General features: G+C 60.4%; 1 protein-coding gene across 11 annotated transcripts in view; it reads left to right on the top strand.

Moving 5' to 3' along the window:
• ODF2 (outer dense fiber of sperm tails 2) overlaps window positions 1-13,248 on the top strand; it is a 34,621-nt gene extending 21,373 nt beyond the window's left edge. For all 11 annotated transcript variants that reach the window (XM_055124382.1, XM_055124374.1, XM_055124343.1 and 8 more), the window contains 10 exons: window positions 177-362; window positions 631-740; window positions 2,813-2,948; window positions 4,889-4,999; window positions 5,086-5,190; window positions 6,121-6,279; window positions 7,475-7,575; window positions 8,966-9,128; window positions 10,691-10,816; window positions 12,008-13,248. In XM_055124382.1, the coding sequence (XP_054980357.1) occupies window positions 177-362; window positions 631-740; window positions 2,813-2,948; window positions 4,889-4,999; window positions 5,086-5,190; window positions 6,121-6,279; window positions 7,475-7,575; window positions 8,966-9,128; window positions 10,691-10,816; window positions 12,008-12,196 (1,386 nt within the window). In that variant the 3' untranslated portion in view covers window positions 12,197-13,248. The remainder of the gene's footprint in view (window positions 1-176; window positions 363-630; window positions 741-2,812; window positions 2,949-4,888; window positions 5,000-5,085; window positions 5,191-6,120; window positions 6,280-7,474; window positions 7,576-8,965; window positions 9,129-10,690; window positions 10,817-12,007) is intronic.
• Window positions 13,249-13,390: the final 142 nt, after the last annotated feature.

Below are 13,390 nucleotides of genomic sequence, written 5' to 3'. Positions count from 1 at the left end.
GACTCGGAGACCCTCTGCAGGCACTGCCCTGCTGGGTGACCCCTGAGCGGGGTGTCCAGGGAAGGATCCAGAAACTTCCAGTCCCACTCGGACCTGGGAAAGTCCCTCCCTGGCCTGGGGGAGGGGAGCCCCCCGCCCGCGCGCCCCCCGGCTGAGACCTCCTCGGCCCCGGCCAGAACCTCGAGCGCAGTGGCAACCAGCACAAAGCGGAAGTGGAGGCGATCATGGAGCAGCTGAAGGAACTGAAACAGAAAGGCGACCGGGACAAGGAGTCCCTGAAGAAGGCCATCCGCGCCCAGAAGGAGCGAGCCGAGAAGAGCGAGGAGTACGCCGAGCAGCTGCACGTGCAGCTGGCCGACAAGGTGGGCGCGGGGCCCCCAAGGTGGGGGGCGCGGGGCGGCTGCAGAGGTGCTGGGGGGGGAGGAGCTGGTTTCGCAGACGGTGCTTGGCCCGGGCAGGAAGTTGAGGAGCTGCCGCTCCAGCCCTCAGCCTCCCTCTGCCTGACAGCGGGCGGGGGGCGGAGGCCCCAGGGGGGGGTGGCGTGGAGATGTCCGGGAGACCCTGGACCCAGCTGTCGGAGCCTCGGCGCTGACCTGGGCTGCGGGCCCTGTGGGCCGTGTCCGTCCCCAGGACCTTTATGTCGCCGAAGCTCTGTCCACCCTGGAGTCCTGGAGGAGCCGCTACAACCAAGTTGTCAAGGACAAGGGTGACCTCGAGCTGGAGATCATCGTCCTGAACGAGTAGGTCGCGGGCGGCCCCTCACGCACTCCCCGGGGGGCCTAGCCCTGGCCCCTGGTCCCCCTCGGGGCCTCTGTTCCTGCCCCGTGTGTGCCCAGAGGTGCTGGTTATCCCGGTCAGGGTCAGTGGGACGGGCGTGTTCAGTGACTCTCACTCCCGCCGTGTCCCAGGCTCTGCGTCCGGTGGGCTCCCTGCCCTGGGGGTGACCCTGCGGCCCAGAGGAGAAGCGGGGGCTGCCATGGTGGGCCTCGCTCAGGGCGGGTGTGGCCCTAGCGAGACCGTTCTCTGTCCCGCTGAGCTGGCCCTGGGGAGTCCCCCGCCTGTGTGGAGCAGCAGCTAGAAGGGGGCAGCGGGTCCGGCCTTGCAGAGCCCCCTGCGGCTGCAGGGCCAGGAGGCAGCCCTGAGCCTGCCAGTGTGGCCCAGAAAGACAAACCCGAGGGGGGAGGCCGCAGCTGGAGGGGCCTGGGGGAGGCTGGGCCCTTGACGGGTGAGGGGCGTCTGCCTGAGAGCCGCTGGGGATGCCCTGGGAGAGGACGGGGTGGGGCTCGGCCCCCCTTGACCGCTCCAGCCCCTGTGCCGGAGACGCTCTGGCCGAGACTCCCAGCGGCAGCCTCCCTCCACGGCTGGGGGGCACACTCCCTTCCGCCCCTCACACACTCCCCGCCCAGAGGGCTCTAAGGAGCCTTTGGGTCTCTTCCCTCACCGGGCACCTGCGCCGGTGGGTGGGTTTGTGGATGGGCGGGAGAGATGGGGCGTGGGAAGGGGAGGGAGGGCTCCTGCCCCTCCCGCTCAGCGCCCCACTTTCCACACCTCTGTATCCCGCCTCTGGGCTTCTCTGAGCCTTCGCTGGACCTTCTAGTCACTCAGACCTTTGGTACCTGAACCCCAGCACCGCCCCTCTGCCCCGCCCCTCCCCTCAGGCCTGCCAGAGTCCCGCCCTCTATTCTTGCTGGTTTCCCTGGCAACCAGCAGCCGGGCAGGGGTGCTGCCTCCCCCAGTTACCTTCAGCACTCAGGCTTAGGGGAGCCGCAGTCTGGGGCCCTGGGGAGCACACAGGCATGAGAAGTGGGGCTTTGGGTGGGTTTCTGAGCGGTTGAGATCATTCCGCTTTCCTTGCTCATCATACTGATCGCAGGTATGATTAGATGGGTTATATATTTTTTATTGGACATTTATATGAAAATATTCTTGAAATGGGCCAGAGCAATCATACAGGGGCGGGGGGCATGTGCTGTGCACGTGGCCGATCCAGGTTCAATCCCTGGTACCCCACGTAGTCCCCAAGCCCTGCCAGTCATAAGCCCTTAGCACTGCTAGGTGTGGCCAATCCCCCTATCCCGCCCTCCAAAGAAATTCTTTTTGGGTGGGGCGCACACTTGGGAACACTCAGGGGTTACTCCTGGTTCTGCACTCAAATTACTCCTGCCAGTGCTCAGCAGACCATGCACGGTGCCTGGAGTTGAAGCTAGGTCAGCTGCATGCGAAGCAAGTGCCCTGCCCGCTCTACTATCTTTCTAACCCCTAGTACTATTTATTGGGGTGATGCTGGGGACTGAACCCCACTAGATACTCAAACCCTAATGCTCAAACCCTAATGCAAGGCCAATGCTTTGCTGTTGAGTCACATCCAGTTGTACTTTTATTTATTTATTTTTCCTTTTTGGATCACACCCAGCGATGCTCAGGGGTTATTCCTGGCTGTACACTCAGGAAACACTCCTGGCAGTGCTGGGGGGATCATAAGAGATCAAACCCGGTTGGGCACCTGTAATGCAGACGCCCTGCCCCTGGCGCTGCCTCTCAGTCCCAAAAGAAAATGGTAGTGGGTGTCTCCAGAGCCCACAGTGACCTGCCCAGAGGGCCGACCTGTCAGGCTGCAGCGGGTGGCTGGCGCCGTGGGAACTGCAGTGGACAGGGCTGTGGCCGGGCATTTGCGTCTCGGGATAGAAATTGGGCAGAGGTGGGGAGTTGGGCGGGCATGGGTGCGTGAGCTGGCAGGAGCTCCCGCTGGTGCTGTGTCCAGAGACCCCCGTGCCGGAGAGCCTGCGCGGCTGATTGTTTCTGCTTCTCGCAGCCGGGTGACAGACCTCGTGAACCAGCAGCAAACCCTAGAGGAGAAGATGCGGGAAGACCGGGATAGCCTGGTGGAGAGACTGCACCGCCAGACTGCCGAGTACTCGGCGTTCAAGCTGGAGAACGAGCGGCTGAAGGTGGGGGCCCGCCCGGGCGGCTGGGGAGGGACCCCGGAGCTCTGCTTCCAGAGCCTCAGGGTCTGGGCCAGGGGCTTCGAGCACATGGATGGACGTGAGCCGCAGGGCAGGAGTCAGGCCCCGGGCACCTCCCCTGGACTCGGGGCACTGGCTCTTCTTCCCTCGCCGCGCGCCCCTTTGGGCACCTGAGCAGGAGCGGCACAGGGACAGCGGGGCCATCTCGGGGCACCTGAGTGGTGACAGTGGGGTTTGTTTTCTTCCTGCCTTTAAGATTGCTCGAGGGAAGGACAGCACGCAGCCAGGTGCACAGGACGAAGGGCTTTGTCCAGTGGTCAGCCTGCACTCCCGCCCGAGTTGGGTGACCTCACTTGGTGGCACCGTCCATTGTGTGTGTGTGTGTGTGTGTGTGTGTGTGTGTGTGTGTGTGTGTGTCCATGTGCTCGCATGTGTGTCCTGTCTCCCCCAGCCGGAGGTGGCTGCTCCCCATGTTCCGCATGGATTTGTTCTGCTTGAAGCCTGGTGCCTGGACTTCATGTTCACCCGGTCAAGTGAGGCCCATGTGGAGTGTGTGTGTGTGTGTGTGTGTGTGTGTGTGTGGACTTAGGCTATCAGTTCGTGGCGTAGACCGTCAGCCGTGCCTGGTTCCAGTGCAGACCCAGAGCGTTTTCAGATTCTGAAACCTTGGGGTAAAATGGCTGGGTCACTGGATGGTCACCAAGGCCAGCCTGGGTAGATGTTGCCAGACAGCAAAGCACTTGGAGCGGTGTCCACTCCCCTCTGGGCTGTGAGCACTGACCCTTGCTCCCCTGTGCCTGACAAGGCCTGTGGCTCCTTCGTTTCTGCTGCTCCCCTGAGCGAGTGTCAGCTTTGCATTTCCTTTAGCACGATTGTCAGCGGAACCCAGGCTCGAGCCGATGGGTCCCCAGGCTGGAGCAGTAGCACAGCGGGGAGGCACCTGCCTGGCGTGTGGCCGACCCAGGTTGATCTGCAGCATCCCAGGATGGTGCGCTGATGCCCACCAGGGAATCCCCCTCAGGGGATCCCTGAGCACGGAGCCGGGAGTCAGCCCTGAGCACTGCTGTGCTGTGTGGTGGAAGATGAGGCCCGAGATGGAGCTCTGGGTTCAGTTCTTGGCACCATCGGGGTGATCCCCGGGTGTGGCACAAAAAGTCAAACCCTGCTGTGTGTGGAAGCGCTTTCTTAGATTTTACGTGTGCTACAAGCAAAAGTTCCAGAAATATATCTAGTAGGAAGATACCCCAGACGCCTCCCAGGCCCACACGCACTCTTCCTCGACCTGGGCTGTTCCGTGTGGGTGTGGCTGTCCCTATCCTCACTGCCCACTTGGGGGGGCTCCCTGGGCCTCTGTGGGGGTCTCATCTCACCTGCGGGAGGGAGTGCTGGGCTTGTCAGGGACCTCCACTGACTGGGGAAGTGGGTCACGGTAGAGCTGTTCATTGAAAAAGTGAGTTGCAGGGTCAGAGTAATAGCATAGCAGGTGGGCCGATGCCTGGAAGGCAACTGACCTGGGTTCGATCCCCGGCATCCCCTCTATAGTCTCTCGAGCCCCACTGCCGAGTGACCCATGAGCACTGCTGGGTGTGCGCCAGAATCAAAACAAAATGAGAAAGCTGTGGAGCTGTGGGCTTGGCCCCGCTTTCCTGCAGGAGGGGGAAGAACCGGTGCGGGGCTGCTGTCAGTGGGCGCAGGGCGGCGTCCGGGAGGTCTGGGGTTTTGTTTGGCTATTTTCCGTTTTCTTTTCCATTCTGACTTGTTTCTCTTAAATGATTCCGTAAGGCTTTTGCAACAAGGGCAAGAAAACAGAGTCGCCCCATTTGTATCCGCTCACAGCTTGCCCTGTTCAGGAGAAGTGGGGGCGTGGTGCAGAGGAGGCTGCGCCCCTGGGTGGGGCTGACTGCTGTGCCCCCCCACCCCCACAGGCTAGCTTTGCCCCCATGGAGGACAAACTCAGCCAGGCGCACCTGGAAGTGCAGCAGCTGAAAGCATCCGTCAAGAACTACGAGAACATGATTGACAACTATAAGAGCCAGGTAAGGCCCACCCAGCGGCTGGGGGTGGGGGGGTGCCCCCAGACCGTGCCTCCGGGGCCCCAGCTGCACGTGATTTTGGCCCCCAGGTCATGAAGACCAGATTGGAGGCAGACGAAGTGGCTGCCCAGCTGGAACGCTGTGATAAAGAAAACAAGATCCTTAAAGATGAGATGAACAAAGAGATCGAAGCGGTCTGTACTCACCCCTCCCCCACCCCACCTCTCCCTGCCCTGCTCCCCGGGTTGAAGGCCTGATTCATGCCATTGCTAGGCCGCCCCCTCCTCTTTTTCTTTTACTGCTCGATTTCAAAATAGCCCACCTTTGGCTGGAGCAATAGCACAGCGGGGAGGGCGTTTGCCTTGCACGTGGCTGACCAGGTTCAATCCCCAGTACCCATATGGTCCCCCGAGCACTGCCAGGAGTAATTCCTGAGTGCAGAGCCAGGAGTTAGCCCTGAGGATTGTGGGTGTGACCCAAAAAAGAAAAAAAAAAAGCCCACCTCGATGTAATCAATTATTGTGAACAACTTTATAACAATTAATTAAAAAAAATAGCCCACCTCGGACCCAAGAGAAGGTATGGGGTGGGGGGGCACTTGTCTCACATGTGGCTCACCTGAGTTTAATCCCCGATACCACCTGTGGTCCCCTGAGCACTCCCAGGAGTCACTCCACCAGGTGCGCCCCTGTACCCCCCACCCTCCTTGGCGTCGCACAGTGGACCCAGACCCCGGCTCACAGGGCTCCACCTTTATTTCGGGCCAGCCCCAAGGGGGGCTCCCCGCTTCTCCAGGGCCCGTGGACTTGAAGCCAAAGGCCATCTTAGTGGTGATTTTGGACAGTGGTTGGATCGAGGCCCTGCCCCACCGCACAACCTGTGGCCGGTCCTTCCCGGTCTGAAGGCCGACCGGGCCCTTCCTCCCTGCCCAGTGGCTCCTCGGCTCTCCCTTACTTAGTGTCCTCCCTGGGGCAGCGGCAGCTCCTTTCAGAAGGACCCGCAGAGCCCCGCGCGGCCGGCCGGGGTTGGCGTCTGCTGCGCGGCCACCTTGGCTGGGGGCTCCAGGGTCTCCCGGGCATTTCCCTCGGGGCCCTTCCCGACGCGGCTCCTCTTGTGGCCCGCAGGCTCGCAGGCAGTTCCAGTCCCAGCTGGCTGACCTCCAGCAGCTCCCCGACATCCTCAAGATCACCGAGGCGAAGCTGGCCGAGTGCCAGGACCAGCTGCAGGGCTACGAGAAGAAGAACATCGACCTCACAGCCATCATCTCCGACCTGCGCAGCCGGGTAAGGGACTGGCAGAAGGGGTCCCACGATCTGGCCCGAGCAGGGTCCCGCTTACCAAGATGAGCTGCGCCTTCCGAGGGAGGACCACTTCCTTTTTCTGGCTGCCACGTTCTGAAAGGAGTGAGCTATCATCAGTGCTGTGAAATAAAAGTCTGGTGTGCCAAATGCCTGTGTGTGCACCAGTGATTATAGCCATAGGAACCGCCTCTCGGACCCCGCGCTTGCTCCGCCCTCACGCGCCCCGCCTGCTTCTGCTCGCTCTCGGCCTCACCCCCCCAGCCCGCCCCAAGCCCTGGCCGCTGCCCGCTTCTCTGTCTCCCTCTCCTCCTCCCGCTCTCTCCCTCCCCTCCCTCGCTCGCTATAGCTGCCTTTCTCCCCTCGGCAAATCCACTGCCCAGCCCTTCCCTCCGGAGCAGTGGGGAGCGGGCCCCGCGCTGCCGCTGGGAAATGCTCAGTGTCTGGTTCACAGTGTGACCTTGGGCAAGGCCCTTCCCCTCTCGCCACCTGCTTCTTCGTTACAAGGAAAGTCGTGCTTGGTGGGGATCAGGGGGCCAGGGTGGGATGGCAGGTGGAGGGTGCATCCTCGGTGTTCCAGGATTGATTTAACTCCCCCGGGAACAGAGGAGATGGTTGTTCTTTGCCCCATCTCGTGGGAAACAGCCGAGGCACAGAGGGTTGGTCGTTTCCTGAGGTCACAACAGCCGATGCTTAGAGGAATCTTGGCGGGCACTGTCCAGGTTCCTTGCCACGTGCCAGCACTTGCTTTCTCTCGAGTCTGAACTTTCTGGAAGCCTTGAGTGCTCATTCTCTGCGTCCCTGGGCACTAGCCGAATGCCCAGATGGCTTCCCTGCTGCCTGGCCTGCACCCTCACGCCCGCCCGGAAGGAAATCTGCGTCCTCAGCAGTCCCTCGGGCTCCTGTGCCGGCCCGGGCGGGCTGCCTGCCTCCCGCAGCTGGTGTCCGAGGCACAGACCTGCCGGCCCCTGCAGCTTCTGATGGAGAGAGCAGCGCGGTGGGTCTGCGGGTGCGACCAGCTTTTCGGCGCTGACAGGCCTTCCGCTTCAGGAGCTGGGCTTAGCTCTGCACAGGATGTGTGTGGAGGCTCGCCACGGCAGCTGCGTCTTGCAAGGAGGCGCCGGGAAGGGCGGTCCTGGGAACTTGTGGCATAAACCGGTCTGTGTTCCTGTCATTTTAGATCGAACACCAGGGGGACAAGCTGGAGATGGCGCGAGAGAAACATCAGGCCTCCCAGAAGGAAAATAAAGAGCTGAGTCTGAAGGTGGATGAACTGGAGAGGTTAGAGGCGCTTGGCCCCATCTCTGTCCTCTTCCTAGGACCTGAGACTTCCGCCGCTGAGCTGCTTTGGGCTTGGCGTGTGCAAGTGTGAGGGACTTGAGGCCCTGGAAGGTACTAGGCAGACCTCAGAGGAGTCGCTGCTCTGGGGCAGCGGTAAGCACGGGGCGAGAGGAAGGTGGTCTCGCGTCTGCGTAACTGCACTATCTCAGGCTGCCTGGAGATGGGCCGAGTGACAGCACAGCGGGGAGGGCGTTTGCCTTGCACGCGGCCGGCCTGTGTTTGATCCCCGGCATCTGTATGGTCCCCCAAGCACCGCCAGGAGTGATTCCTGAGTGCAGAGCCAGAGTAACCCCTGAGCATTGCCGGGTGTGACCCAAAAAGCAAAAAAAAAAAAAAAAAAAAACCACCCCAAAAAAACCAAAAAACCCAGATTGCCCAGAGATGCACATGGGAATGGCACTTGGCGCCAACCTTTTGGCCTCCGCCCCGACTCTGCTCTTCGTCCCCAGTCATCCTCCCCAGCTGCCCCTCTGCTGTTGGCTGGGCCTCAGGCCGGGCGGGGGAGGAGCTCACCTTTTGGTGGCTGAAGCCTCCTGGTCTCCCGTCCTGTACTCTCAGGAAACCATTGAGCACTTGGAGCCTCAGTTGGCTCGTGGGGAGACAGTGGGGAACAGGTTGGCTCGTCGGTTTCCTGGGGTGTGAACAGACTGGCCTGAACTCCGCAAGAGGGTCAGTGATTTGCTCCCGGCCACACAGCTGCCGTCTGGACCGTGGGCAGGACAGCTGCCCGGGAACTTAGAGCATCTGCAAAGCGAGGGCTGGAGCCCATCTCTGAGGCACGGGGACCTTTCAGCCCTCGGGTCCCGCCTCTGCCCGGAAGCCTCCAGGATTGCAGGGCTCCTTAAGCTGGAAGGTGTTCCGGAAGTACAGCAGGGGCATGAGGCGACGGGCCCTGCGCCCTCCTGGCCAGTCCCTTGGGATGCCGTGTGGGCCTCGGCCAGAGCCCACTGGGCAGGCAGCAGTGACCAGCAGGTGGAGGCCGCGGTTGGGGTGACGGCAGGCTGGCTGGGCTGCCTTGGCGACTGGCTTCACCTGCGGCGTCCCCGCCCACTGGGCTGCGGGGCGCCGGGGGTTGTCCACGGGCGGCCGTGGACGTGGAGCCCTGCCTGGCTGGCTCCTGAAGTTCTGTACCAGCTCTTCCCGCCAGCGGCCCGGTCACACGCTTCCTCGCTCGTGACGCGCCCACCCACCCGCTCACCATTAGCCCTGTGGCTCCTTGGAGCTTCTCGGCGTGAGGTGCTCGTGGGCCGGCTGGCCGCCCCTTAGCAGGGCGCATCAGGACGGACGGGGGTCCCTGCGGGACCTGACTTGAGGCTCACGCTCTCTCTAGGAAACTGGAGGCCACCAGCGCCCAGAATCTCGAGTTCCTCCAGGTGATCGCCAAGAGGGAGGAGGCCATCCACCAGTCCCAGCTGCGGCTGGAGGAGAAGACGCGGGAGTGCGGCTCGCTGGTGCGGCAGCTGGAGAACGCCATCGAGGACGCCCGCAGGCAGGTCCGTCGGGCGCCCACCTCCCACCCGAGAAACGAGCACGTGGGCGAGGGGTTCCTCGGAACGGGGGGGGGGGGGGCCGGGGGGAAGGATCCGGAGAGCCACCCACTGGGGCGAAGGGCTCAGCCCTCTTGTTGGGTTGGGCCGCGCCTCGGTATCCCTGCACAGTGGCAGGGCTAGAGCTGGCGCGCTCTGGCCACCTTTTTCTTTTTTTTTTTTTTTGTTTTTGGGTCACACCCGACAATGCACAGGGGTTACTCCTGGCTCTTCACTCAGGAATTACCCCTGGTTGTGCTCAGGGGACCATATGGGATGCTGGGATTAGAACCCGGGCCGGCCACGTGCAAGGCAAACGCCCTACCCGCTGTGCTATCGCTCCAGTCCCCCTTTTTCTTTTTGTTGATTTTTTTTTCTTTTTTCTTTTTGGGTCATACCTGGCGATGCACAGGGGTTACTCCTGGCTCTGAACTCAGGAATTACCCCTGGCGGTGCTTAGGGGACCATATGGGATGCTGGGAATCGAACCAGATCAGCAGCATGCAAGGCAAACACCCTACCCGCTGTGCTATTGCTCCAGCCCCCTTTTTCTTGAAATTTTTTAATGAATCACCGTGAGATACAGTTACAGACTTACAAACTTTCGTGATTACGTTTCAGTCATACAGTGATCAAGTACCCATCCCCCCTCCACCAGTGCCCATTCTCCACCACCAATGTTCCTGGTATCCTGACCCCCGACCCCCACCCCCTTCCCACCCCCTGCCTCTGTGGTAGGCACATTCCCTCTTTCTCTCTCCTTTTGGTTTTTTGGGTCACACCTGGCGATGCACACCTCACTCCTGGCTCGGCACTCAGGAATTACTCCTGGTGGTGCTCAGGGGACCGTATGGGATGCTGGGAATCAAACCGGGGTCGGCCACGTGCTAGGCAAATGCCCTACCCACTGTGCTATTCCTTCAGCCCCTTTCTCTCTCCTTTTGGGTGTTATGGTTTGCAATACAGGTATTAAGCGGCCATCCTGTTTGGTCTATTGTCTACTTTCAGCACGCATCTCCCATCCCGAGCGAGCCCTCCAAGCATCATTCACTTAGTGGTCCCTTCTCTATCCCAGCTGCCTTTTCCCCCAGCATGTGAGGCCGGCGTCCAAGCCATGGAGCCATCCTCCTGGCCCTGATCTCTATTACCCTTGGGTGTTAGTCTCCCATTCTGTTACTTTATATTCCACAAATGAGTGCAGTCCTTCTATGTCTGTCCCTCTCTGACTCATTTCACTTAGCAAGATACTCTGCATGTCGATCCACTTATATGCAAATTTCATGATTCCATCTGGCCGCCTTTTTCTTGCCTTCTGGTCACTGGCGTCCTTAGAGCCAGTGTCTGACACTTATGCACCTGGTAGAGAGCACTGCGGGTGAGGGCAGGGAAGCTGGGCTGCAGTCATGCTCTGTGGGGAGCTTCTGCCAGAGATTCCTGGACACGCCCCTCGGCCAAGCGCCAGCCTTGTCTGCGGGGCGGGATCGCGGGCAGCTGCCCTCGCCAGCCCCCGCTACGTGCCTTCTCCGCAGGTGGAGCAAACCAAGGAGCAGGCGTTGTCTAAGGAGCGAGCGGCTCAGAACAAGATTCTGGACCTTGAGACCCAGCTGAGTAGGACCAAAACAGAAGTCAGCCAGCTGCGACGGAGTTGGGACAACGTGAGTGGGGCAGGGCGGCCGGGCCGGGGCGGGGGGCTTACACGGAGCAGCCGGCCTCTCAGGCCCATGGGGCAAGGTGCTCTGCTGGTCGTTTTGGTGGGCACAGCACGGTTTCTCCTTTTCCCCAGCATCAGAATCCCCAGGCACCCCCTCCCCCGACCCCCTTTCTTTGGTATGTTTTTCCTTTTTATTTATTTCTGGGCCTAACTTGTTGGTACTTAGGGCTCGGCTACTCCCGACTCAGTGCTCAGGGAGCCCTGTGGTGCTGGGACTGATCACAGGTCGCCTGCATGTGCGGCATGTGCTCAGCCCTTTCCGCTTAGTCTCCCTTTTTATTTATTTGTTTATTTATTTTACTTTTGGGGTCACACCCGATGAAGCTCAGGGGTTATTCCTAGCTCTGCACTCGGGAGTCACTCCTTATTAGGGGGGCATTTACGGAGCTGGAGCAGCGGTACAGCAAGCAGGGGGCTTGCCACCAGCCCAACTCCGGTTTGGTTCCAGGCACCCCCTTATGGTCACCCAAACCCTCCAGGAGTGATCCTTGAGCACTGTGCCAGCACTGAGTTCTGAGCACTGCTGGGTGTGGTTGTCCCTGCAAAATTAAAGATGGCATTTACATTTTGGGGGCCTTTCAAGTGATGCTCGAAGGCCACGGGGCGACTCCCAGTGGTCCTCAGCCGACCAGTTCACCGCTGGGGACTGAGGAGACAGTGCTGTTTAGACCCAGCAGGGCCTCCGGACCACATCCGGTTGGGGCTCAGAGACTCCTCGCATACAGTGCTCACACCACAGCCCCGAGCCAGCTGCCTGGCCCCTTATATTGTTGTTCCACATTCATTTATTTAATTTTTTTTTTTTTTTTGCTTTTTGGGTCACACCCAGTGATGCTCAGGGGTTACTCCTGGCTTTGCACTCAGGAATTACTCCTGGCGGTGCTTGGGGGACCATATGGGATGCCGGGGATTGAACCCGGGTCGGCCGCGTGCAAGGCAAACGCCCTACCCACTGTGCTATCGCTCCAGCCCCCCTATTTATTTAAATTTTTTAATAAAACATGTTCTTTCAGTATATCTCAGAGCCGCGCAGTGGAGGGGACTTTCGGGAAGAAACACCCTTTCCCCTTAGTGCTCCCCAGACCCGCCCCCGTGCCGAGGGCCCTTTGGGACCGTGTCCTGCTCTCCTCCTCAGGTGGACCGGCGCTACCAGAGCCGGCTGCAGGACCTGAAGGACCGCCTGGAGCAGTCGGAGAGCACCAACCGCAGCATGCACAACTACGTGCAGTTCCTCAAGGCCTCCTACGCCAACGTGTTCGGGGACAACCCCTACAGCAGCTTCCTCACCAGCTCCCCCATCCGCTCGCGCTCGCCTCCTGTCTGAGGCTGCGGGTTGTGGGCCGGGAGTCCCGGAGGAGGCCCAGGACGGGAAGGCCATGGGAAGTGGAAGTCGCCAAGCCATCCTGCGAGACCCGCTTGGTTCCCCTCCTTCCCGGCGAGAAAGTGCCATCAGGATTTTGTCCTTAGCTCAGGGCTCCAGAAAAGTCTGGAAAGCTGCCTGGAGGAGGAGGCAGAAACCAACATTCTCCCCTCTCGGATGTCGCTGCCGAAAGGCAGTCTCTGGCAGGCCTGCTCGGGTACTCAGTTCAACACCCTGATACCGCTGGCAGTGCCCGAGCACGGGTTGGCACGGGGGGCTTTTTCCTCCCGTGTCCTGACACCTCGTTTTTGTAGGAACTTTGGTTTTTCTCTGCCCCCAGTCCAGAGGCCCTCCCCGGCCCGGGCTTGGAGGGTGACCCGTGTCCTCCTTCCGGGTCCCTGAGGTGCTGGTTTTCCCCAAAGCCGCCCTCGAAAGCTCAGGGGCGGCCTCTCGGGCCCGTGTTCCCTTGAGGCCCCTTCTCCGGAAGCACTTCACAGGGGTCGCTGGAGGGCCCCTGTCTAAGTTGACCGTCTCAAAGGGTGACCCCAGGGTCACTCTTGCTCTTTCAGGTTCGTACCTGTGGAACGCATTTATTCTTGGAATTTTTTGTGTTTTTCAAAAGTTTTTTAATTGATATTTAAGCCTTTCTCGGTTGATTCCTCTTGCACCACATGCCCCAACCCCCTTCTGAAAATAAATGAATTGGTAGCGGGAGAGTCAGTAGACGTGAAAGGACCCAGTGCTCACGTCAGACTTCTGCTGGGCTTGTGCAGGTTCTTTCTCTCCTGTCTGTACGCCATCAGCCCCTGACCAGGGGATCCGTGCTCTTGTAGGGCCTGCATGTTCTTGGGGCCAAACCCTGTGAGCCATTAGGAAGAAGATGGCAGAGGATACATGATGATTTTTCTCTGTTAAAAGGGATAGAGCTATATAGTACAGTGGTCAGGGCCTTGCACGAGGCTGACCTCCCCTCTCGGATGTCGCTGCTGGAAGGCAGGTCCCAGTGTCTCTGACCTGGGCTCTACATTCTGCCTCCTATGTGGTTCCCCCAAGCTCCGCCGGGAGTGATCCCTGAGGCGAGTCTGGGTGAGGCCTGAGGACTGCCCGGTATGGTATGAGGAAACTTAGAGTGCTGGGGGTTGGGGCTGGAGCGATAGC

This window comes from Sorex araneus, chromosome 1 (genome assembly GCF_027595985.1).
Source record: "Sorex araneus isolate mSorAra2 chromosome 1, mSorAra2.pri, whole genome shotgun sequence".
Taxonomy (NCBI): domain Eukaryota; kingdom Metazoa; phylum Chordata; class Mammalia; order Eulipotyphla; family Soricidae; genus Sorex; species Sorex araneus.
Note: the sequence above shows the minus strand (reverse complement) of the source record. Positions and strands in the feature narration are given on the sequence as shown.